This window comes from Quercus lobata, chromosome 5 (assembly GCF_001633185.2).
Source record: "Quercus lobata isolate SW786 chromosome 5, ValleyOak3.0 Primary Assembly, whole genome shotgun sequence".
Lineage (NCBI taxonomy): Eukaryota > Viridiplantae > Streptophyta > Magnoliopsida > Fagales > Fagaceae > Quercus > Quercus lobata.
Window position 1 is genome coordinate 72,266,329 of NC_044908.1, and position 27,136 is coordinate 72,293,464.

At 34.4% G+C, this 27,136-nt stretch overlaps 2 protein-coding genes across 3 annotated transcripts; both read left to right on the top strand.

Moving 5' to 3' along the window:
- The first annotated feature begins 8,706 nt into the window (after positions 1-8,706).
- On the top strand, positions 8,707-15,130 carry LOC115991978 (lysine-specific demethylase JMJ25-like). 2 transcript variants are annotated; one of them, XM_031115991.1, is made up of 13 exons: positions 8,707-8,939; positions 9,982-10,482; positions 10,618-10,730; positions 10,823-10,922; positions 11,017-11,149; positions 11,226-11,289; positions 11,382-12,081; positions 12,497-12,826; positions 13,544-13,951; positions 14,026-14,098; positions 14,176-14,261; positions 14,369-14,488; positions 14,707-15,130. In XM_031115991.1, exons 2-13 carry the CDS (start codon positions 9,988-9,990, stop codon positions 14,782-14,784), a joined length of 2,700 nt encoding a protein of 899 aa, XP_030971851.1. In that variant the 5' UTR covers positions 8,707-8,939; positions 9,982-9,987; the 3' UTR covers positions 14,785-15,130. The 2 variants fall into 2 exon arrangements, with proteins under 2 accessions (XP_030971851.1, XP_030971852.1); XM_031115992.1 differs by having other exon boundaries at positions 9,982-10,476; positions 14,707-15,104.
- A 1,870-nt stretch (positions 15,131-17,000) lies between these two features.
- Positions 17,001-26,678, top strand: LOC115991976 (leucine--tRNA ligase, chloroplastic/mitochondrial). The gene is made up of 20 exons (XM_031115990.1): positions 17,001-17,509; positions 17,955-18,099; positions 18,192-18,248; positions 18,932-19,051; positions 19,132-19,236; positions 19,360-19,583; positions 19,749-19,815; positions 19,900-20,054; positions 20,282-20,546; positions 20,693-20,887; positions 21,705-21,784; positions 22,069-22,131; positions 22,268-22,349; positions 22,706-22,783; positions 22,855-22,956; positions 23,085-23,257; positions 23,407-23,584; positions 24,426-24,503; positions 24,840-24,971; positions 26,038-26,678. The coding sequence occupies exons 1-20, from the start codon at positions 17,124-17,126 to the stop codon at positions 26,278-26,280; spliced, it is 2,928 nt and encodes a 975-aa protein (XP_030971850.1). The 5' UTR covers positions 17,001-17,123; the 3' UTR covers positions 26,281-26,678.
- Positions 26,679-27,136: the final 458 nt, after the last annotated feature.

Consider the following 27,136-nt stretch of genomic DNA (forward strand, 5'->3'; position numbering starts at 1 on the left):
AAACTCATGCTACTTTGATTTATTTAGTCAGATTACATAAGTGATGAATAAATTAGTCTATATTCAAAATTTATAATTAATATATAACTTTTTACAAATGTATTAGTTAGGGTGGCATGTGCAAGGTACGTGTTACCTCTTAAGCAGTGGCGGACCATCATTATGTCCGAGGGGGGTCTTGGCCCCCCTAAAATTTTTCATAAAAATTAAGGATTTTTTTTTTGGAATTATCCTAAATAATTTGAAAACTTTTAAAAGAACTTTATCATTTTAGCCCCCTATACCCCCCAATAGTATACATATATATTTAAGAAAGTCTAAAAATAAACATAACTATAGGGACACGATTTGTAACGACCCGAAATGATATTGGGTTCGCACGTAAAAAGGCCCAAACAATATGATTTGTAGAGCGTGGGTGTAAAGAACTAGGTTAACTTTTTTATAATAAAAAGATTCACCCTCACGTATATTGAAGGTCCAGAGCTGGCACAACGATCGTTTTCTTTGGTAATCGATACAATTCTTTTTCTCTTTTTGTTCTTCTTCTTTTGTCACTGTTTTCTTTCTTTCTATTTTTTCCCGATCCTTTCTTGCATGTTCTTCTTTCAGTTTATATACCACCCTTTGTGTTCCATCCTCACCACACACGTGTAGGTTGGGTTCGGAGGATTTCTTCATGTCCCATCTAGCACCTCCTGGAACTTCCTATGGGCAGCTGTAAGGCTGCCTCCTTACTGTTTAGGTATCACCTCTACATTAATGCGGTCAGAGAGTTGGTTGAGAGGTTATTAATGCGGAAACAGCTGTAATTATAGATATTTGTTGGTCTTTTCCCTTTTACCCTTGGTCTGTTATCCTATCTTCAGTGGTAACGTAATTCTGAGGTCCGGTTGCAACAACACCGCGTCTTGATCGTCCTCGGATGCATACTGCCGAGGAGTACGGCGTCCTCGGACGAATACAGAACTCTACCCTCGTGATATTGACTACCACCCCCCTCGGTAATTGCCTTATGACCTGACTTGGCCTCCTCAGACGGATATGCATCCTTGGATGGGCCACAGGCCCAACGATCCTGACCTTAATGGGCCTATTGATCGAACGGCCCCCACAATTAATTGTAGGGACACGATTTGTAACGACTCGAAATGATATTGAGTTCGCACGTAAAAAGGCCCAAACAATATGATTTGTAGAGCGTGGGTGTAAAGAACTAGGTTAACTTTTTTATAATAAAAAGATTCACCCTCACGTATATTGAAGGCCCAGAGCTGGCACAACGATCGTTTTCTTTGGTAATCGATACAGTTCTTTTTCTCTTTTTGTTCTCCTTCTTTTGTCTCTGTTTTCTTTCTTTCTATTTTTTTCCGATCCTTTCTTGCATGTTCTTCTTTCAGTTTATATACCACCCTTTGTGTTCCATCCTCACCACACACTTGTAGGTTGGGTTCGGAGGATTTCTTCCTGTCCCATCTAGCACCTCCTGAAACTTCCTATAGGCAGCTGTAAGGCTGCCTCCTTACTGTTCAGGTATCACCTCCACATTAATGTGGCCAGAGAGTTGGTTGAGAGGTCATTAATGCGGAGGCAGCTGTAGTTATAGATATTTGTTGGTCTTTTCCCTTTTACCTTTGGTCTGTTATCCTATCTTTAGTGGTGACGTAATTCTGAGGTCCGGTTGCAACAAGATCACGTCCTGATCGTCCTCAAACGCATACTGCCGAGGAGTACGGCGTCCTCGAATGAATACAGAACTCTACCCTCGTGATATTGACTACCACCCCCCTCGGTAATTGCCTTATGACCTGACTTGGCCTCCTCGGACAGATATGCATCCTCGGATGGGCCACAGGCCCAACGATCCTGACCTTAATGGGCCTATTGATCGAACGGCCCCCACAATAACTTTCATTTAAATAAAAGAATAATGCTAGAAATATAAACTATTTTATAAAAAATATTAAAAACTATTAATGTGGTGAGTGATTATTGGTAAGTGAAAATGTTGTATTAATGGTTGGCCTAGATAAAAACCAATAAGAGGTTAGTTACATCAAAATTTTGTAAAAATATTTTAAAATAAAATACAATCCATAAATATATATGTAAAAAAATTACAACAATTAAACATTCAGCATCTTTAGAATGAACACATAAGTATTTTAACAATTACCTCAACAAATAAAAGGAAAAAAAAATTCTAATTTTCATCACAACACATCTAGAACTTACTTGTACCACAACAATAGAAAAATTGAAAGGTCAATAGTTTTGTTGAGATTTGCCACACCAAGTCCATACATAATTGCAGAAAATTTTGCTTATAATGCTCTCTCTCTCTCTCTCTCCATTGGCATTTGCCTTCTTCTTCTTCTTCTTCTTATTATTATTTGTTATTATATAATCAATATTTTTTTTTAGAATACTAAGTATTCTAACACACACACACGAGAAGAAGGGAGAAAGGAGAAGGTCTTAAAGAAATTGATAGTAGTGTATATCCAAAGGGACCTTAATCAATATATTATATACCGTATGACATTATAATTTATAAATGTATTTGATTAGTTTGATTAAAATATATAGTATATACTACTATATTAACATGCATTTAGCACTTCAAACAAAACTTAACATGTATTTAGTTGTTGTTTATAGCACATATTGAGTTATTAAGTATTATATATTACTATTTTAGATTTCATACACAAATATATATATTATATGGCCCCCCTAAGATAAATTTCTAGCTCCGCCACTACTCTTAAGTGAGAAATTAAGATAAAATTTATATTTGAAGAAGTATAAAACTATATACATATATAAAAAATGTATGTCATACAAAGTTAATCTCATTTGTATAAGAATTTTGATAGTTAATCATGCATAAAGTTATGGTAGTTATTTAACATATGAATGTCTATTTTACTATAATAGTTTCTGTAAGGATGAGTTTTGGACCTTACACCCAAAGTATGATTGGATCTAAATCTAATAAGCCCAATACAATGAATTTGTAGAGAGTAGGTTGGAAAAATAGGCTCTAATGAATGAGATAACAATTAGAATGGATTTTAACAGATAATAAAAAAGAAATGGACTGGAGTTATCTAAGTAAACTTGTCCTCGGCACAATTCGAGGAGGTTTGTTCTAGTATATATATTGATTGAAAAATGGTTACATATATGGTTCAAGTCGCTACAGTGTTTTCTCTTACAAATTTTCAATCTCCCCCTCTCATTATTTCCTTCTTCTTTTATACTCTTTCTCCTTTCATCTCTACTCTCCATGTGCAGGCCAGATGGTTAGTCTTGATATTTGTCCCATCAGCACCTTCCTAAAACCTTTAGGTAGTAGCTGTAAGACTGAAAGCCATTGTTCAGGTATCACCTCCACATTAATGCAGCTAGAAAGTTAGCTGCAGAGCAATTAATGCGGTGGTAGCAGCTTTCTCCTTATATATTTTAGGACTCCCCTCTGTACTTTGTTTTTGCAATGCTTATCCGTGCCAGCAAAACTTCCTAGAACATCCCCCTGGACGGCAGACCACCTATTCGTACCTCGGCTTTGGTTAGCCGAGGTGACATTTATCCTCGGCCTACCCTCTTGTGCCATTATGACCAAAACTGACCTCGTCACCTACTAACACAGACTCTCTTGATAATGTTTACTCATTCTCGGACGATCTCTAATCCTCGGCTTGGGCTTTAGGCCCAATACATACATGGATAATGAGCTCCTGGGCCCAATACCTCTACAATTTCTTAATACTTATTTGCTAAAGGTAATATTTACTCATTAAAAACTTCTAAGAATGATAACAAATATCATTATCTTCCAATAATAAGCAACTGATTTTTGCTACGACATTGTCACATATTTAAATTTTCATCATGAATGATGTCATATGCTACAATTGAAGCTTTTCATCAAATGCCTTCAACCATACGTAATGAAAATTTTGTCATTCATACTTTCTTCTTTATCATTCTACATGAGTCTAGGTGCAATATTCAGCTTACTTACTTTTTAATGAACACACATTTTAGGCAAAAAAAGAAAAAAAAAAGAATAAAAGGCATGTGTTTTCGAATTTTCCATTAGATAAATTATAAGTTTCAAAGGATTAAATCTAGAAAATCAATATTCTCTAGGTAATAAATAAAATGCTATATATCACAATTTCAACTTTCTAGGTATTATTTCTATGGGGGTTATGGCCCAAAGTAACGAGTTGGGCCTTGGGCCCGTTCGAGGACACCAGCCTGTTCGAGGAGGCAACGTGGCTTAGGCGATTCACATTAAGCCTTATCACGGGAAACAAAGAAAAAAGGTCCGAGGAGGAATTCCTTCTCAGACACTGAAAATCCGAAGCAGAGGTATGTCCAAGCCACTGAAGCGCATAACCTAAATGCATGAAAAGGAAGAAAACACAAAATATTTAAGCAAAAGCTGCCACCACCACATTAAATGCACTACAACTACTTTCCTGGCCGCATTAATGTGGAGAAGACCCCTGAACAGTGTTACCTTGGCTACCACAACTTACAAATGACTAAAAAAGGTGTTTGATGGGATAGGTGCTCCAGTGGAGGCTTGGATGATCAACAAGTGTAAAGCCTAAATGATAAGGAAGAGCCTATATAACGTATGGAAGCCCCCATAAGGAGGGGACGGAAAAAAGGAGGAGAGAATACTATAGCATGCAAAAGAATCCTAAAGTAGTGATCTATATTCATAATGAAATTCTGTGTCTCCTCGGACCAGAAATAATTTCATCATAACAGCTTTTGTTCTTGTCTGTGTGTTATTTAATCTCATGCTAGCCTCTACTTAACTTATCCAAATCTAGTTCTTTGACCCATACTCTACAAATTTCATTGCATTGGGCTTTTTGAACCAGGATTCCATACAGTGTGGGCTTAGGTTCCAAATTTTGCCCTTACAATTACCATCTAGAACTCAAAATATGTGAAGAAATTTTTTTGGATGTTAAAATTTAGTGTGAGTATTTTAGATACTACACAATGGAATATTTTAAAAATCATAAGTTTACATTAGGGTTTATCTGAGAGAATAACAATATGACATATTTGCTATTTTTCAAAATATTAATGGAAAAATTTCTTACTTTTAAAGTTTAAAGAGAAATTGTGAACTACTCCATATATAAATGATGAGAAGTGTTTTTATCCTAAGTTTTTGATTTTTTTTTTTGGTGTAAAACTGTGCTTTTACTCAAAATTTTGTGTAAAGATAAAAATACAAAAATTCAACCCAAGAAAAATGGATGTGAAATAGTGAATTTTGGCTTAACAAAGTTGACTAAACCAAAAACAATTTCTAGAAACACAATAGCGTGGTATAACATTTTCATAATAATAATACATTTATAATTTTGATATATTTTATTTTGATTTGTAAAGAATTGACACTTCAGCAGTTGTGAATATATTATGACGACAACAAGATGTCTTAATGTTTTTCACAAAAGAAATGCTATGTCTACAACATTTTTACAACAAATCATAAGTAGTAGGTTGTTATAAGTTGTTATTTATTTATTATTTTTTGATAGGTTACAAGTTGTTATTGATTGGCAAAAAAGTAATTTCATTGGTAAGTTTGAATTAGAACAGTAACAATTTACCACTTATGATTTGTTATGAAAGTGTTGTGAGAAATGTTGTAGATGTAGTATTTCTTTTTTCACAATACTTTTATTTTTAGTTGTGGTTGGTTCTAATATGATATTTTATTTTGACTTATAAAGAATTAACACCTTAACAATTGTGAAAATATTGTGACAATTTGTAGTTTTAATATATTATTATTTTATATATAAAGGGTTGAGCCAGTTGACCGGTTAATATTACCAAAAAAATATAAAGAAGGCCAGTGAACACTAAGAGCCCGTTTGTTAATAACATTACACGTATTTTTACACACTTTTTCACCCGCACGTATTTCCAAAAAATATAAATAACGTTACTAGAAATTTCTTACCAAACGGGCCTTAAATATTGCCAATTCAACAAACCAAAAAAGCATTGTAGCTACTGTAGATCTGCACCTTCACGTTTTTTATATATAGATATCTATAATTTCTTATGAATTTTATTAAGTATTATGTATCTTAGAAAAATAAAAAATCGATTCATGTTTTGACAATTATGTTCGTAAAAGAGAAGTGAAATTTTTTTTTTTTTTTATAGATAAGAACAGTGAATTTCTAGTAACTAAGTAACTTTTTTTTTTTTTTTGAAAATCTAGTAAATAATTATAAATAGGAGGACATTTGATTTTATCATGATAGTAATTTAAAGATATGATATTTAGTTTTATGTCAAAATAACCAATTGATGTCTTGATATGATAATAAGAATCTATCAACCATCAAAGAGTTTCTCAAAAAAATAATAATGTCAAAGTCAATTTTTTAAAAATTTGTTTTTTCCTTTTTAACATTTTTATGTCATCAGCTGCGTTTGGCTTGATGAGAACAAAACGCATGGGGATACTAAAACAAATACGGTAGATAATTTTTTTTTTAAGGTACTGTAGATAACTATTAAGTGGAAAACCAGGGGCGCCCACAAAACAAAATACACTAATGCTTATTATTATTTATTTAAGGCAAAGGTCACACGCATTTTAAGGAAAATTTTTAATAATATAATTCTTATACTACAATCTTTGCAGTTTTGCACCTCCAAATCCTATCATTATTTTTTGAATAAATGTAATCACGCACATGACACAACTTGTTTCAAATCTTTTTTTTTTAAATTTGTTAATTGGGCAGATCTTGAGAGATAAAAGATTTAAAAAAAAACATTTTCGTATTATCAAATTAATGTAAAAGTGATTTTTTTTTTTGGCATATGTCAAGTGTCAACTAATCATTAAATCACCTTTAATGGTTTTATTTATTTATTTATGGCAAAAGTCACACACCCATTTTAAGGTAGATTCTTACCGTATTTGCACCTGAAAATTTAATTATATCAATATTTTATGATACTGACTCTTTTTCTAATTAACGATACTAATTTACATTGCTTGTTTGGGCAAAAGTCTCTTGTATGCGTTGGATGTATAAGACCTTTGTCTCATCTATAAATAGGTCTCACAATTTTCCTCATTTAGGCAGTAAAAGAATTATTATACAATTATTACTAAATAAATCAAGAATTCAAAATTATCCCCTTTAAAGTTTGAACTTATTATATTTTTTTTTCTGATTCTAAAAAAAAAAAAAAAAAAGGTTCTACCCCATGGTCCACAACATATCTCTTTCAGCTGTTTGCAAAATTTAGCTGTTTTTGCAGAAGCACTGTGAGTCTTTGACTGCGGTCCCCAATCCAAAACTGCAAATTTCATGTGCTATTTATTTCACAGTTATTTTTGTTTTGAAAAAGCTATTTCCGAGGTGAACAAGGACATATAGGTATAATAAAGTCTGGGCAATTTGTCATCATCAGCTGACAATCAGATCAGAAGGAAAGCAGGTGGGGTCCATTATATCCTCCTCTCCTTCATATCAACGCCAACTTTTTATTACTATTATTATTTATTTTTTTGGGTGTAAAAAAAATGTAAAGTAAAGTTTATGAAAATAAATAATATACCATGATTTTTTTGGATATAAAATAAAAATTTTACTTGAAGAGCACCTTTGTTCCTCATGTTTCATAAATATTTATATTTATAAAATGATTATTGCATCAAGAATGTGAGGTGGTAATGTCATGATATTTTAAAAGCTATATATAAATTAAATAAACCAAATAAAAATAGAAATGCTCTTTAATTGACAAAAAAAAAATATATATATATATATATATAATACATGTTAAATGAAGAAGTATTAAGTATTACCAAATAAAAATTTATTTAGAGATTTGGTAGAAAGGTATTCACCTCATTGATCATAATTTATTATGAAAATATCAAAATAATTTAATTTAGAAACTAACATAGTTTCCCATTAAAAAAAAACACACACACTTATCTTATGTAGTTTTTTTTTTTTTTTTTTTTTGAGAATCACTTATCTTATGTAGTGGGTATCAATATAAAAAAAAAACTCATTTTTTTGAGTTCTTCTACCACCACAAAAAAATTATATCAACAATAATTTAATTTAGAATCTAACATAGTTTCCCATTAAAAAAACACACTTATCTTATGTAAAGATTATTATGCAACCACTTCTTATAAAAAAAAAAACTAATTTCTTTGAATTTTTCTACATCAAAAATAAATTTATAATTAGTTGTTAATTACTTTCATATAAGCCACCACTTTTTATTCACCAATAATAAAATTGTGGCAAAACTTTACATGTATATATTTTTTGGGACTAGATCTTTTTGCATTTCTTTTGCTTCCCCTACATGTCAAGCCAAGTACATACTTTCACACTTTATCTTGAAATATTCATTTTTTAATGCTGTATTACTATCTACCGTACTACTAATTCTACTCCTGTTAGTAGTATGACACAAGGAAAAAGACTCTTTACTTTCCGACAAAAATTAAAACTTTCACTCAGAAACTTGAGTAAAAAAACAACTAAAACCCAACCAAACCAAAACAGCAAAAAAGTGCCATTTTAACCCAATTCCCAATCTCTCTCTCACACACACACACGCACTCCTATATATTAATATATATACCCACCCTCTCATTTGCAAAAGTTTCAGTCCCACCCTTTTTCTTTTTACCATTCAAAATCATTGCCCTTTGGTAATTTTAGGACCCTTTTTATTATATTTTACTATTACACACCCAGACCAAGAAAAACAAAAAAGAAAAACCCAAACAAACAAAACAACAAAAAAGAAAATAGAATCGTTTTCCTCGTTTGATTCCAACCAACCCAAATTTCATGCTTTTATACATTGCTTTCCTTTGCCTCTTCAATAATCAGGTCAGTAATTCAATACCTATTTTTTATTTTTAGAAAAGAATTCATCTTTAACTATTATTTTTTATTGTTTATCAGCAATATTTATGTCTCTGTTTTTTTTTTTTGGGTGTGGAAATATTGAGAATCTGAATTCTGGGTTTTTTTGTAGCTGAAATTGTGATGGGTTTCAAGCTCTAATCAAAATTTTTTGATCCAGTGATTTTTTATTTTTTTTGGGATTGATTTTTTTTTTCCTGAGTTGGGGTCAACCCTGCTGATTGTGGCTGTGTTCTCTGCTGCGTTGACTTTAAAGAATTTAGAATTCTTGGTAATGGCAATGATGTTTGATCGCTGAATTCATTATTGGGTTTTGCATGTTTGTCAGTTTTGATAGGTGGGTTTTTGATTTCTATGTGGTTGGAATGGTTTTTGGAAAATGTTTTCTGGGAATTCTTGTTTTTGTTCTTTTTAAAGAGCATTGTCATAATTTCCATATGATTCTGTGAATTTTTGTTTCTGAATGTGATTTTCATTGATAATGCGTGAATATGTGTGTTTCTGTAGCTAAAAATTAAAAGATTTATTGACAAATGTATGAGTTCCTGTTGCATTGAATTTTGTGGGCCATGAATTAAAAAGTAGTGAAAATCTTAGAGTTCTTGTTGCAATTGACTTGTGTAGCTGTGTGTGTGTGTAAATAATTCTATGAATGAACCATGTAAGTGACTAATCTAAGAGTTCATGTTGCATTGAGTTGTGTAGTTCTAGAATGTGGTAATTTCTGTTGCTTGGTTCCATGAGATTTTGTGAAAATTGTTTCTAAATGTACAATCTTAATTGTGAGATCTCTTGTGCTGTTAATATTTTGGGCTGAGAATGAAAAATTTATGGACAGCTTTGAGGTTGAGTTTTTTAGAATGTAGCAATCATTGTAATTTTGTTCCTTATGGTTTCTGTTTAATTGAGATTAATTATTGTTAATTGCTTGAAACTGTGATAGAACTGGGAGTTTGATGCCAATAAACTATGAAGTAAGATCCAATTGTTTCTGTTCTTTCTGCAGTGAGCAATGGAGATTTTGTGTGCAAAACGGTTGGGCCAATATCCAAACAATTATCAGAGAGTCTCTAATTTTCAAAAGGTTTCCAAGGTTCAGAAGAAGGAAAGGGCTCAAGAAAAACTTGAAAGTGAAAGTAATAGATCAAAATCAGAAAAGGAAGAGGATGGCCATGCTCTGTCATCAGAGACGAGAACAAAGCTTTCATCCAAGAAAGTACAGAATATTCATGATGTTGAGTTCTCACGTGATCAAAGCAATCCAAAGAAGCGCCGCAGTGCCTCAAACAAGAAAAGACGTTCTGAAGATGATTGTTTTAGCGACGAGTTTGAAGAAGATGAAGAAACAATGTTTCTTGTTAAGGCGAGATCACGGAAAAGAATTAGGAATTTGGATAGTGTGATGACTGAAAGAAATTCAGATGATGCAAGAGAGAAAAATTATGAGTCAAGGAATGGTAATGTGTGTACTGGAAGCAAGGAGAGATGCAGTCCAATAAATGTGAATGTAGCTTCTTTTCTCTATGCCTTTTTCATAGTAGACCTATATGTATCTTCATATTCCAATTCCATTGAAGGAATTAGTTCTTTTAGTTTTTTTCTTCATTCACTGCATAGTATTCATAATTATTGTTGTAAACAGGGTAATGGAGAAGATCGCTTAAAATGCCATCAGTGTATGAAGAAAAAGTTGGTTGTTGTTCCTTGCACTAAGTGTAAGAAGAAAATGTATTGCATCCAGTGTATCAAGCAATGGTATGGTATTCCTCGTACATTCAACTTTTCTTTAGAGATGTTCTTTTTCCCCCTGTTTTAATTCATCATTCTTGCTCTTTGTGTGTATATAGGTACCCCCACTTAGAAGAAGAAGAAGTTTCGATGCTTTGCCCATTTTGCCGTAGAAACTGCAACTGTAATGTGTGCTTGCACTCAAGTGGGATGATTAAGGTTGTCTTTGATTTTATTTAATTTTTTTATCTCACTGCTGTAAATTTCTTCAAATGCTTGCTCTGATTAGATTTTTAATCTTTCTAACCTTCAGACTTCAAAGAGGGACATACCCAGTCATGAAAAGATTCACCATCTCCAGTATTTGATTTGTTCTTTGCTTCCGTATTTGAAACAAATTTGTGAAGAACAAACTAAGGAAATGGAGATTGAGGCTAATATTCAAAGTACGTATAATTAAGCTTTGGGTTTGAGTTTTCTGTTTGAATTGTAGACATTGCTTACGGGAAATATTTGTGGTAGGGAAATCATATTCTGAAATTGAAGTACAACAAACCATTTGTTATAATGATGAGCGTATCTTTTGGTAAGAAACTCTTCTTTATGAAATTCTATAATTCTATGAGGTGCTAATTGCAATGTTTGTTTTAAATGCCTTTTTTATTGGCCTTGGAGCAGCAATCATTGTGCAACTTCAATTGTAGACCTTCATCGAAGCTGCCCAACATGTTCTTATGAACTCTGTCTCAGTTGCTGTGAAGAAATTCGAAAGGAAAATCTTACAAGCCGTGGCAAAATGAAGTTTCAATACATCAACAAGGGCTATGATTACATGCATGGTGGAGATCCTCTACCCGAATCATGTCTTTTAAAAACTTCTAAGGAACATGTTAAGTCCTTTATCAAATGGAGTGCCAATGGTGATGGAAGTGTTACTTGTGCTCCAAAGGAAATTGGTGGGTGTGGTGAATGTGTATTGGAGCTCAGGCGTATCCTTCCACTGGGGTGGATTTCAAGTTTAGAAACCAAAGCAGGAAATTTATTGGAGATGTTTAGAGCTCAACCTACAAATTTTAAGCATAAATGTACTCGAAAGAGCATGAAGATTTTCCGAAGAGCAGCTTCTAGAGTAGATTGTGATGACAATGACTTGTACTGTCCATCTTCAAGGGACAGTCTTCTAGAAGAAGAGCGTTTGCACTTCCAACAGTGTTGGACTAAAGGTGAACCAGTTATTGTTCGTGATGTTCTTGAACAGACAGCTGGTTTAAGCTGGGAGCCAATGGTCATCTGGCGTGCGTTATGTGAAAGTGTGGATTTGGATATCAGCTCAAAAATGTCAGAAATGAAGGCCATTGATTGCCTGGCTGGTTGTGAGGTATAGTTACCTTTCCCCTTTCTGCACTTCTATATTTCTCAGCCAAAGACTGTCTGTCAGTATTACTTGTTTGATTTCACGTGTTAAATCATATAATCTTCTTTTCTTTTTCCATGTAGTAATTGTAGGATTTTTTTGGTTTTATAGTTCTTGAGTGTGGAATTTATTCTTTGTCTTTTGTTTTGTTCTAACATACATCTCTCTCTCTCTCTCTCTCTCTCTCACACACACACGCACACACACACCCCCCAATCACACAAGCACCCATTATACCACTTCTTATGTTTTCAAAATCCATTATTTTCTGGACTTTTAATTGAAACATTATTTTTTTTTGCTCAAATATATTATTATCCTACTAGGTTATGCCTGCTCAATTTTGTACTTCCAATGTTGATTTTGTTAAAATATGCAGGTGGAGATTAAGACCCGTGAATTTTTTCAAGGCTATATGGAAGGTAGAACATACTATAACTTTTGGCCTGAGATGCTTAAACTAAAGGACTGGCCCCCCTCTAACAAGTTCGAGGATTTTTTGCCTCGTCATTGTGATGAATTTATCCGTGCATTGCCATTTCAAGAGTACACAGATCCTAGGTCAGGCCTCCTTAACTTAGCTGTCAAGTTGCCTCCTGGTGTGTTGAAACCAGACCTGGGTCCAAAAACATATATCGGATACGGGCTCGCAAAGGAGCTTGGAAGAGGGGACTCTGTAACTAAGCTTCATTGTGATATGTCAGATGCGGTATGTTATAACAAAAGGACTTGTAACACGTGACATTGCGCACCATATGAGGTCGTAGATTTTTTCTTGAATGAGGAGAAATTGTTTCTCTTTGTTTCCATTTCAAACTGTCATAGACTTTGGGATATGAAAAGTGCAATTTAGTTATATTTTGGAGTCAAAGGAACAGTTTTTGTTGGCTTTTTGCGCATGCACAAATATTTTCAAAACTATTAGTATTTTTTCCTGCTAATTTTTTCCTTTTAACAATTTCGAATGTGGTTATTGAAATTAATATTTAGAATTCTTTTTTAAAATATATAGAAACTCTGTTATAAGGCTTGCTTAGCTGTAACTGTGTGTGAACAGAGTAACTTAAAATTAAGAAATGCAGTGTATTTGGTGAAGAATGTAAGCATTGGTCAATTTTGATTTAAAACTTCCCAACAATGTCTGAACATGTGAATATTGGGCTCTTAGAAACATTATAGATGTGAATAATCATTTTGCAAGTGTCCTTTTTGGCCATGTAGCCAATAATTTTGTATTCTTTTAAGTTAATGGTCCAAATTGTGTTATTTGATAATTGTTTATACTCTACAATTGCTACATGTGATAAAATACAATTTCCTTATAGAAATGGGATGCAGAAAAATTTTTCCTTTTTTTTTTTTTTTTTTTTTTGGGTACTATGAAAGCAACATTGTTACATGTTTTTTCCAATGTTGATTAATGCAGGTGAATATTTTGACACATACAGCAGAAGTAGTGTTGAGCGACAAGCAGCGCTCAGCAATTGCAACCTTAAAAGAAAGGCACAGGGCCCAAGATTGGAAGGAGCGTCTAGATCGAGAGGAGTTAAGCTGTCCAACTGAAAAACTTGTTCATAGCAACGGTGAGGACATGGAGGTCCTAGAAATTGCAGATATGAGCAAGCATCCATCTGATTTTGATGGTAAAATTGAGATGTCAAAAGGTGACATAGAAGGGGCTACTTGTCCTGGTTTCTCCACAGAACAAGAAACAGAAGAAACAGGCAGCGCTTTATGGGACATTTTTCGGAGGGAAGATGTTCCTCAATTAGAGTCATATCTTAGAAAGCATGCAAACGAATTTAGGCACACCTATTGTTCACCTGTTGAACAGGTAACTTATTAGCAAGTTAAGCTTCTGATTAGCCATGTCTCATGTGCAGTCTCTGATAGATAATGCTTTTTTAGGTTGTCCACCCAATTCATGACCAATCCTTTTATTTAACTTTGGAGCACAAAAGGAAGCTAAAGGAAGAATTTGGTGAGTATGATAAAAATGCAATAATGTTTTAGTGATACCCTTGCATGATTATTTACACAATTACTTCACTTTTGTAGGTGTTGAACCGTGGACCTTTGTGCAAAGGCTTGGGGACGCAGTATTTATACCTGCTGGATGCCCGCACCAAGTTAGGAATCTCAAGGTAATAATTTCCTTACATTATCAGTCTTAATCTTCAGTCAGGTTACATGTCTCTAATCAAATATGTTCTATTGTATAGTGCTAATTATTCTATTCCCACCTGCACAGTCATGTACAAAAGTTGCTGTTGACTTTGTCTCTCCTGAAAATGTTCATGAGTGCCTCAGATTAACTGAGGAGTTCCGACAACTCCCTATTAACCACAAGGCCAGAGAAGATAAACTTGAGGTAATGGGTCTTTTCTATGGTAACATGCCTCCCTCCCCCTTTTTTTCCCCATCACTATTTTAGTGATAGTTCATAGTTGTGTGTGGATTTACATAAAAATTTACTCTCTTTGTTTCATCTTGTATACCTTGGTCTCTAGTCTATGTTACTATGTATAACATTCCTTCATTCTACTCTAATTCTAACCAATTTTCTGGTGTGGTCTTTGGGTGGAACAGATCAAGAAAATGATCATCTATGCAGTTGACCAAGCTATTACTGATTTAGAAGCCTTGGTACCACCAACCCATAATTAAGTATTTTGTAAGCTGCCCTAACTCAGCATTGGAGGAACTAAATAATTAGGTTCTTTTGTAGATATAGTAAATAGGGAGCTGCCCCAACTCAGACTTGTCCAGTTCCACCAAGCCATAATAAAGTATTTTGGAAGCTGTCCCAACTCAGACTTGGTGGAACTAAATAGAAAATGGGGAGCTAGGAGCAGTTTTTTGCCTGCAAACATTACATAACTGGCGTGAGATGGAAGTGCCTTTTTGGAATAGGGGCTTGACCTTCATGGGTGGAGGTACACATTGTAATAAGTGGGACAATTACATGATGAAATTTATTTTGAGGTTTATATAAAATACTCTCTCTCTCCAATGTTGTTGTTGTTTTTTTTTTTTTTTTTGACAGCCTCTCCAATGTTGTTGCAGCCATTAACAAGTTTCAGGGTAAATTATAAAACTTTCATTAAGAAATGTAATCTATAATAGGGCAATGTTCCATCAGGGTCTATGGGATCTACCCAAATCTTGACATATAATGGAAGTTATTGTGATAATAGTTAAAAAACGACCTGATGAATAAGGACAATTTGAAAATTAATAAATTATCTATGGGGAGAAATTGGATTCAAATCTTGTGCTCAATAGTTGTCAGTTTAAAAATAAATAAAGATGCCCTTTTTGAATTAAAATGTGGAAGTTTGTCTACCTTCATACTTTGATTTGTGTGAACAATTTGGATCTATAAATGCTCCAACAATTTGATGTAAAAGTGAGTTTAAACTATCATAGCTTTTGTCTAATAAATTTGATGTCTTTTACACGCTTAAAGTAGATTAAAGGGTGATTGGAGCTATTTGGAGGATAGCTGCGGCTAACTTTATTATCATTTTCTTTTTAGCAAGAAAAAAGGGAAGAAATAAACTATCAGCATCGTTATCTTTAAGTGAATTTCTATATCTTAAAACCTATTTTTCCTTATATTTTTACTTCCATTTTACTATTCTTATTCCTCTAAAATCAATGGCTAGAATTCTTTATAATTTATTGGCTCAAATTGTATTGTAGATTGATATCATAGCCTTTAAAAGACTTAAAATAATTTTGGTTATTTTGGGCCAGCAAAATTCTTGAAAAAGTAGGCTTGGGCCAGCTAAGGGAATTAAATCCAGTAAATTTGTGGATTGTACTATATGGCCAATTTTAATAAATCACTTGTCATTTATTTTGGATTCAAAGTAGGCCTACTCATTTTAAAGTCCTAGATGCTTATTTCTAAAATGAAATTAATCTAAATTGAAATTCAGAATTATATCTTATGAAATACAAGCAAAAGAGTGAAGACATGTCATTTTTCAACCTATATTTTGTGAGAGACACGCAAAAGAGTAAGGATATGTCATTTTTAGCAGCATTTTTGAATTTTGATGGCTTTTCCAATAACCAAACTATTTAGAGCCTATCTGGTTTAGGCAAATTTCATCACCCATTACTTTGTTTCCATCACCTATTACTCATTTTGATAGGTCTCACGCTTAAGAAGCATGTTTGACCAAGTTTTTCTTTTCAGTTCTTATCACCTATAACTCAACAAAATAAGTGATGGGTGAATGAAAATGAAAACAAAAAAAAGGTGTTTCCGAGTGATGAGATAATAGTTCTGATGGCAATATTGTAAATACACTCAAGTTGTGGGACCCACTATCTTTGTATAGTCTAATTCGTGCCAGCCCATTCACTACACCGAACAACTCTCTCCTCTCTCCATACCAGACTCACTCTTCTCTGTTTTTTGAGTAACTTTTTAGTTGTGATGGCTTTTGATTCTCAAAAAGACTCTACTCCTTCAATAACTAAACTATTAAATGTTCTTCATAGATTGAGGACTTGAGTTTATAAGCTAATACCAAGTGGTATATTTATAGCAAAAAGTCTATGGAAACAAAAAAATTTCGTTGAGTTTAGGTGAATTGACATCTTAGCTTCTTGTGAAATTATTGTTCATAGAATAAATGTACTCATAAAGGTATAAAAAACTAAGCACACTAAATAAATTTTACTCCCCCCAACCCCCCCAAAAAAAAAAAAGGAAAAGAAAAAGAAAAGAAAAGTGAAAATGGGTTGGGGAGAGCCCAATCCTTAAATTCTAAAGACCCACATGTTAAATTCACTAGTTAAGTCCAAACTCCATCCTTGGACTTGGACCCAAAACTTCAATCAATAAGACCAGTGCAGCCGATCAGTTTTAAACCGCCAGAATTACGTTATCTCATAATTGCTTTCCTTCAATCCTAGGCCACTCTTGCAACTCTCAAACACACTCCCAAAATCTTGTTCTTCTTCTTTTCTTTTCAAAGTGTTAATGCGAAATGAGCAAGCATTTACTAGAGACTCACATACGAATCCAACCACTTCCACCACGCTCACACACATTTCTCTTTCCCACACAATTACAAACTCTTCAGTCTAGAAAATCCTTCACCACCAAGAAAAGCTCTTTTTGTCTCAGCTTGTGTAACAACAAGAAGAATAGCTTCTTCTTCAGCCATGTAAGCGTTGTCAGAAGCTCGGTGACTCGAGGAGTGAATGAAGTGGAAGAAGATAAGCAGCCTGTGGTGAAAAAGGCTTACCCTTTTCTCGAAATCGAGCCCAAGTGGCAGCGTTATTGGGAGGAGAATCGAACTTTCCGAACCCCAGATGAAATTGATACTTCCAAGCCTAAGTTCTATGTTCTTGACATGTTCCCATATCCCAGGTCTCTCTTTTTTTCTCAAATGTTATGTCTTTTTTTGAAGCACAAGTAATTAAGAATGTAAAAGAACAAAGACCCAGTTTGTTATTTACTCTATGTCCGTAGTTTTGATTGATAAAAGTTGTAATGCTACTAGTAAAGAGTTTTAGGATTAGGCATTTGGGATTGTTGGGCCAATTTGGGTTATTTGATTTTTTATGTGTCCGAAATTATTTATAGGATCAAGCATGTAAAAATGTATATCTATTGTGCAATTTGATCAATGAAATTTTCACCACTTGAGGCTTCTATAGTAACTATGCTGAAATAAGCAAATTTAGATTGACTGGGAATTTTGACTTAATTTGATTTTTATGTGACTGATTGTTTGTAATTTAGATAATGTAAGTTTTGTGAGTTGGGTGGTTGTGACTGAGGTTCCTGTGCTCATTTTCATCAACTGATGCAGTGGAGCTGGTTTACACGTTGGCCATCCACTGGGGTATACTGCCACTGACATTCTTGCTAGATTCAAACGCATGCGGGGTTATAATGTTTTGCATCCAATGGGATGGGATGCATTTGGATTGCCTGCAGAGCAATATGCAATTCAGGTTTGTTTTTCTGTTGTGATATGTATATGCTACTCACTATATTGAGTTTATGCGGTGCTTATGCACATTTGTTTATTGGTTACTACCAACAGACCGGAACTCACCCAAATATCACAACATTTAGGAATATCAACCGCTTTCGTTCTCAGGTGATGTAATGTTCTTTCTGTTTCTTAGTAACTCTAATGCATAAAGCATGTATTTGGTAATGAATAGAGATTTTAGGAATTTGCAATCTATAGCTCAATGTTGGTTATGGGGCATTGAATTCTATTGGGATTCTTTCAAGTTCTAAGAGTTAGTTACTGGTCTGGAATCACTCGAGTGTGACTCAAAGACGTACTTCAAAACTTGTATACATAAATTTGATATTTTAATTATGGTACCATGTTATGTTAAACCTAGGTGCGATATGGACGTTTGTTAATCTGATCTGATTTTTAGTAGTAGTGGTTCAGCATGATGTTTAGTTATTGGAGGATTTATAACATTTCATATTTAATTGCACTCCAATCAACAGGGGGGGGGTGGGGGGGGGGTGAAGGGGTTACTGTTAGTGGGCTTTAGAGTAGCTTGGGGTAGAAAAAATTCATTGTACCTGGAGTTTTCAACAGAATTTAGAGGCATGATAGTCTTTGCTTGCACTTTTAAATTTTGATGCTAGTATTTTGGTTTTCATTTAATCATTCAGCCTCACATATAGCATAGTTCTGGCAGATGGTGTGAAGTTTTTTCTCATGTATTTGCATCTTATTTGCTCTCACATATAGCATAGTTCTGGCAGATGGTGTGAAGTTTTTTCTCATGTATTTGCATCTTATTTGCTTTACAGCTTAAATCATTAGGGTTTTCATATGATTGGGATCGTGAATTTTCTACAATAGAACCAGAATATTATAAATGGACACAGTGGATCTTTCTTCAGTTGTTAAAGAGAGGATTGGCATATCAGGTAAAATAAAATCTTGCTGGCATTATTTTTTTGGATCCAATTATAAAAGAGATCTAATAGTGTACTTAGTATATGTTCAGGCTGAAGTGCCAGTCAATTGGTGTCCTGCTCTTGGCACTGTCTTGGCAAATGAAGAGGTGATAGATGGTGTTAGTGAACGGGGGGGTCATCCAGTTATAAGAAAGGTAAGCTGGTTCAATGCATCCATCTTTTATAAGCCACGAGTCTGTTTTATAAAATTTCCTCTCTTATTTGCAGTTTTTGAATGGTTTTATAATTTTACAGTGTCATTGTTTATTACCAAGCAGCCAATGAGGCAATGGATGCTCAAGATTACTGCATATGCTGATCGTCTTCTTGAAGATTTAGATGACTTAGACTGGCCTGAAAGTGTAAAGGACATGCAAAGAAATTGGATAGGGAGGTCTGAAGGGGCCGAGATGGAATTTTATGTTCTTGACAGTGATGGACAGGAAAGAAATCTAAAGATTACAGTTTTTACTACAAGGCCTGATACCATATTTGGGGCTACGTAATCCTCTTACTCCTTTTTCTTGTTGCCTGTATTTCATGACTTTCATGCATTGGGAATAACTAGAGAGCAATTATTATTTATTTATTATTATTATTATTATTATTTTTTTTATCATAACTGTCCCTAGATTAGGATTCATTCTTATCAGTTGTTTGTTTGCAGCTACTTAGTTGTGGCACCGGAGCATACTTTGTTGCCATCACTGGTATCCATGGCCCAGAGCAAATATGTATGTGATTATGTTTCTTTCCCTAATTTGTCTCAAAAGATTTCTTTACCATGGCTAATTAGAAGACAACAATATTGAGCACAGGTGAAGGAATATATAGATCTGGCCTCAAGGAAGAGTGACCTTGAAAGGACTGAACTTCAGAAGGAAAAAACTGGGGTTTTTAGTGGTTGTTATGCAAGAAATCCTGCTAATGGGGAAGCTATTCCTATATGGGTTGCTGATTATGTCCTTGGGAGGTGTGTTTGCCTCATACTTCATCTCTTTCCTTATTGACAGCAATTCATCTTTTGGCAGATGCATGTATGCTGATGTTGCAACTTTTACTTGTACATATTATATATTATGATTTAGACTAGTTGATTATATGTCATGTTATGCAAATATATTTAATGGAATTGTTAATATTTTTTGGAGAGTTTTTATTTAATATGATTGCAATGCTAATGTTTCGTTATTGGTGCAGTTATGGAACAGGAGCAATTATGGCTGTACCTGCTCATGACACTCGTGACTATGAGTTTGCTTTGAAGTATGACATTCCAATTCGTTGGGTTGTGACACCAGAGGATAAAAGTCTCACTGATTCTAGATCTGCTTTTCCGGGTCAAGGCCTGATTATAAATTCATCAAATTCAATGTTGGGGCTTGACATTAATGGCTTGTCCAGCAAAGAAGCTGCTTCTAAAGTCATTGAGTGGGCTGATAAAACTGGAAATGGGAAGAAAAAGGTGCCTTTCTCAGTTTATCTGAAGTTTAAAGATAGGGCTGAGAGGTTTCGTTTTTTTGGGGGGAGGGCTGAGGGGGTGGGGGTGGTTTATAATACCTTTTATATGTACGATATAATTTGCATTATCTCAAACTTGTCTTTCTTTAGGTAAACTACAAGTTGAGGGACTGGCTTTTTGCTCGGCAACGTTATTGGGGGGAACCTATCCCAGTCATTTTCTTGGATGAAACTGGTGAGACTATTCCACTTCCTGAAACTGAACTGCCTCTTACCCTACCAGAATTGGATGATTTCACTCCCACCGGAACAGGCGAACCACCACTATCAAAAGCAGTGTCTTGGGTAATTTTAACTCTCTCTCTCTCTCTCTCTCTCATTTACTCTGTATATATGATTTGGTGTCTTTATTTTTCAACATATTTATGGTTCTGGTGATGTACATAATAATCTTATTGTTAATCATCAACAAAGTTAAAATCTATTTAAACCTCAAAATTCTGGGTGCATTTTTTGCAGGTTTATAATATATTTCTCTAAAAAAAAAATGCCTTTTAAATTTATTTTATTCTTAACCTTTAATGAAAATATCAGAGTAGTTTAATGATTAATTGGTAATCCTGCCTTAGGCTTTGATACAGGCTGTAAAGAGTTGGGATGGGAATAGGGAGGTATTAGTTAACTTTTGTTCAACTAAAAGACTAAACAATAATCCTACCAGATGCATGATTTTGTTAATTTGGATGCTGAAAAATAGAGTTAAAAAAATGAAAGCTTGTCAAGGTTTTCATTGGGATGCTTTTAGAGTTTCAACCTTCATATCAATTGCCAGCAATGGCTATGGACCCATGGAAACATCAATTTGAGTTGCTGTGAAACTGTGTTAATTCATATCTACAGAGGCATAATACTCACAAAGTCCTGAAACATGTATCCAAGTATAATCTGCCTAATGTCACTGCCACAAATCTGATAATGGAAGCCCTTACGACAGGTTTTGGAGTTGTGAATGAATTGCTAAGGTAGCTATGTGTTGTTCAATCTTTGAGATAGTTCTGATTGGTCTCTTCTCAGTTTCTCTAAATATTTTTGAGTGGCACTTTGACCAGTCCTTTAGCATTCCTTAACTTTTGACACCTTCACTTTTGTGAATGATTTGCAGGTAAAAACAATGGATCCTTCATCTGGAAAACCTGCTACACGAGAAACAAGCACCATGCCACAATGGGCTGGTTCTTGTTGGTAATGTTTTGCTTATGATGTTCAGTAGTTTGAATTTTAATTGGTTGATACTCATTTTTAGCTGTTTATTTTTTGTCAATGGTTATAATGTTTAATAAGGTCTGAATTTTAGTTAGAACTGTTAGTGTTAGGATAATTGTGGGGTGAGATTGAATGGAAGTATTATTGTTGTTATCTTTTCAGTACTTTTTGTGAGTCATATGCAGGACCTTTTTACTTACTCAAATTCAAATATAAAATTCTTTGGAGAGTTGGGATCTTATACTTTTATTACCCATGTCCAGGTACTATTTGAGATTTATGGATCCTAGTAATTCAAAAGAATTGGTGGATAAAGAAAAAGAAAGGTAAGAGTGGTTTTTACCAACAAAATGTGTATTTCCCTTCATGTATTTTTCTCTACATGATTAATCTGTGGTATTTTAATTTTTTAGCTTAACATGATTTAGTTTCTTAGCTTTTGAAGCATATTCTCATCTGCAGGTATTGGAGCCCTGTTGATGTGTATGTTGGTGGCGCTGAACATGCAGTTCTTCATTTACTTTATTCCAGGTTCTGGCACAAGGTTTGTGAACATGCTATTATTCAACTTCCCTTTGGCACAATCCTTGTGATCCACTGGATGTTGCACTTGTTTCTGGAACTACCAAGTCTGTTATCATCTATTAAAATCATTCTTGCGGTTGAAGTCTAGGATAAAAACAAATTTTCATTTATTATGAAATTATGATTTCTCTAAATAAGTCTGCTTGCTTGTGGGTGAGTCTCATTCTTGTTGATAGTTTTCATTAGCTTGACAAATCCAAATGGAGCTAGGGGTTGTTGGAACTGAGCGATGCTGCCCGATAGTCAAATGTCCCCTCCCCCCTTTTTTTGTTGCAATACTTAAAATTGAATCTGATTCACATTTCTCTATCTCAGGTTCTCTATGACATTGGTGTTGTGTCCACCAAGGAACCCTTCCAATGTGTCATAAACCAGGGAATCATCCTTGGAGAAGTATGTGTAGTTTCTTAAGCATAATAAAGCAATTCTCCATCATTACATGTTACTAATAATTCAGGTTGCAGGTACAATATATGGCTTTCCGAGATTCAGATGGAAATTTTATATCTGCAGACTCTGCTGATATGTTGGGTGAAGCTAATCAAGAAAGAATTCCTGAGGAGAAAGTATGTTCTGGGTGCTTCTAAAAATCTTTTTTCATCTTAATGCATTCCTTCACTTCTAGTAAAGGGATGACGCTGTCATCTGGCATCGCTCTCTCCACCCTTTTGACAAAATCATAATTCTTACGTAGGTTGTGAAATCTGGGGATTCTTTTGTCCTGAAAGACAATCCAAAAATTCGTTTGGTTGCTCGTGCTCACAAAATGAGTAAAAGTAGGGGAAATGTTGTGAATCCTGATGACGTTGTTTCTGAGTATGGTGCAGATTCTCTTCGCCTGTATGAAATGTTCATGGGACCTTTAAGGTAGGTTTTCCTTTGAGTGTTTTGTTTTTATCATATCTGGAACAGAATTTTATGATCTCTCTGTCAATTTAAGCCATGCTTCTAAATAAAGAGCACTGACAAAAATATTCTCGTTTCTTACGTAATGTTGCTCTTTATTGTGCTTCTAGGGACTCAAAAACTTGGAATACTAGTGGTATTGAAGGTGTTCATCGATTTTTAGGAAGAACTTGGAGACTGATTGCTGGTTCACCTTCACCTGATGGTACATTCAGGGATGGCACAGTGGCAATTGATGAAGAACCTACTCTGGAACAACTTCGTTCCCTCCATAAATGCATTGCTAAGGTCACCTCTCAACTTCTGTGATTATAGTTTTTCTTTTAAATATGTGTTTTGGTTGCTCCTCTTCTTTATAAGTTTTCTTTTGGACATGATTCATTTCAATCTGTACAACTAATTTTGACACTTGTGAATCACTTAATTTTAGATGTAGTTTGACTTTGAAGAATGCATCCGCACAACCATATTTTACTTGTATTGTATTAAGTACACACATATTTGCTGCATAGACTTGGATATGGTCTTACCTGTGGGAAACCATCATGTGCTATGGCATAGGATGGGTAAGATAAATTTGTACTCTGATATGAAACAAAGCTGTTATAAAAGAGTGCATGTTAACAACGTTCTTTATTTTTAAAGGAGAATACTAGAGTTACATAAAGCAGATATCTTTGGCGGTTGGAATCTCTCAAGTGAGAGCCATATGGCATGTGTCACATACGTGATACGTCTGTATGGGATGGGTAGCATGCACAGCCGGGGTATTACTACCAGTAATAAACCATGGTTGTTAGTATACTTGTACATGTTGTGGATGCCTGGTTGCTTGAATATTTTTTTTCCCCAAAAAGGGCTAGCGTGCAAATGTATGCATGATCCTGTAGGGCTTAAGGTGCATAATAAAGTATTTAAAGCTTGTAAATAGATAACCAAATAGCCTACCATCTTGGTAATGTTAGTTCATCATTCATGATCATTGATGCAGTAAGACTTCTTTCTACCAGAATTCATGATGGTTCTGAGTTTGACACCTGTCTAGAATTGGTGCAATATTTTTAAAAAGTTTCTGGCATCTATACATTTAAGAATCCTCTAACCAATGAGTATTGATTCTGAGTTGCAGGTAACAGACGAAATTGAAGGGACACGGTTCAACACTGGAATTTCTGCAATGATGGAGTTCATTAATGCAGCATATAAGGTTTTTTCTGTGAAAGTTTTAGAACTAGTAAATTTTCATTTTGGATCAACTGTTAATTTTCTAACCAAGGCAGAAAGATTTATTTGAACTTTCTGCTTATAGTTTGAAGATACTTCATTTTTTTAGGGGTCAAAAACTTTAGTGGATTAGGAATGTCAATAAGCATTGGGAGAAAATTTTTAATTCATCTCATTAGAACCAACACTTTGCAATACTACTTCTCATGATCTTGTTGATGGTTGGAAGAATATACCCCCACCCCCCAATTTTAGTTCTATCTCAATTTCCGGTTCTCTTATTGGTCTGATCATTTTTTTTTTTCTTTCATATTTTTAGTGGGATAAACATCCAAGATCAATATTTGAAGCATTTGTTTTGTTGCTTTCACCATATGCGCCTCACATGGCAGAGGAGCTTTGGTTACGTCTAGGACACTCAACATCACTCGCATATGAACCTTTCCCTAAGGTATTATTTTGTTATCTTTTAAATTATTTGGAGTTTTGAGTGGCTTATTAATTTAATTTTCAATTATCTTCTAATTCTTAATGGCCTTCAGGATACTTTCTGATTAGCCAATATTCATATATTGTGGAATAAAATTATAGGTTTTGAGTATTTAGGTATCCTCATGATTGTATTGTATGGCTGTCATATTTCATGGTTTTTTTTCCCACTTTGATAGAACATATGTGCAGCTCCATGCCTCCACCTAATATTTGTTTAGCCATCGCCATTCCTTCAGCAACTTCTTTCAAGCTTGATGATAGAGAACTTAAGATAATCTGTGTGGAAGTTGTCAAATATATTTTTTTTGGGGAGATATCTGGCCATGATGATTAATTTTTATCGAAGTGTAGCAATAAACTATTATGATATAGTTGAAAAAATATGCTCCATTTGGGAATAATTCAAATGAACTTTGAGCTTAAGGAAGTTGACTTTTATTTTGAATCTTTGAGTTCCCTTACATCCAAAAGGTTAAAAGTGATTTAGCGATGCCAATGACCATCAATATTTGACTCCCTTCAAACTTTGTCTATAATGTGGGCTGATTTAACCCGCATGCATAAGGCCCCAATAACCATTGATTTTCTTTATTTTTTAGTTGGATCATTAACTGTTGATTTATCATAACTGAACAACTATTGGTAATGTAGGTAAAGTGGAAGTATTGGAATATAGAGGGGCACACGTACATATGTATGCACACAAAAACACAGCCACAAACATAGTTGAACCCTTATATGCATGTGAAAGTGAGGAAGTCATATGGCTTTGCAGTTTATTCTCTGGTGAAAATTACGTCAGCAGAATATATTATGACTTTTGGACAACAGATGAAGTAGCACCTAGATGCTCAAATCTAATCCTCTAGAATGACATAGATTTGAGCTCTTGTGGCCCAAATGATGAGGGGAAATGAGTGTTCTTTATATCTTGCTAGCCTGTAATGTGGAGACACTAGTGGTATGAAGTTCAAGACGGAACTTTTTCTTAATGCTGACCAATATCTTGATATGTTCTTTTGCAGGCTGACCCTGCTTACTTAAAGGATTCGACTATCGTCTTACCAGTTCAGATCAATGGCAAGACAAGGGGTACCATCCAGGTTGAAGAAGCATGTACAGAGGAGGAAGCTTTCAAGTTAGCATCGAAGGATGAAAAACTCTCAAAATATTTGGCTGGGAAGTCAATCAAAAAGAGAATTTATGTCCCTGGCAAGATCTTGAATGTTATATTGGACCGTGAAAACATCAAGGTTGGTGCCCGATAGCCCTCTTCAACTCCTTGTAGGGGTTGGTGATGCTTATTCATTTCAACCTGGAAGAAGCAGCCATGACTTCACACTTACCCACCAACTTTGTATCTTGCCCTGCAATGCAAATCCTCTATGACCTTGCAGTAATGCCTGGAAATTTATATGCGAGCAATGGGTGTTTGTGCACCAATTCATGAATGTATGATCATAGATGCAATCTTGTTGGTTAGGCAGTAGCACCTTTTCATCCTATACCGCAGTTGGTTTCTTTTTCCAGCTGATACAGGTTTGTGGGTGGGTTTTTGGTTGACCTTTGCGAATCGATTAAGGTTGTCCACTAAGTTTCTTTGCTGTCATCCATGCTTTTGTAATATTTTTAATGGTCATCAGCCAAACAAGTATGGATTCTGTCATTCTCAGGGTATTTTATATATATAGTTTATAAAATCTATATGGTATGATTAGCATTAAGTGATGGCGTGCTGGCCGGGCAACCCATTAAAATTTAAAACACAGAATATAAAAAATAGGGCAAATCCCTCTCCTTTGGAGCATTCGGACCAATAAAAAAGAGTCCCACAGTGTGAACTGTATAAGAGATCGGTCTTGGTCAATATCTTCTTCTGATTCCCCATATGAAATCATTTTTAGGTAGTTAAAGGACAGGTTGACCACACACCAAACACCCTTATTAATACTTGGAAAGGTTACCTAATAACATCAAACTCACTTATTACTGCCCTATATTACATTTTGTTTTGTTTTATATATATATATATATAGTTCATTCTGAAAATGGGATTATTTATAAAAAAAAATAAAAAAAAGCTGAATTTTGAATTTTAAGATGTTTTATTAAAAGAACCTTTAT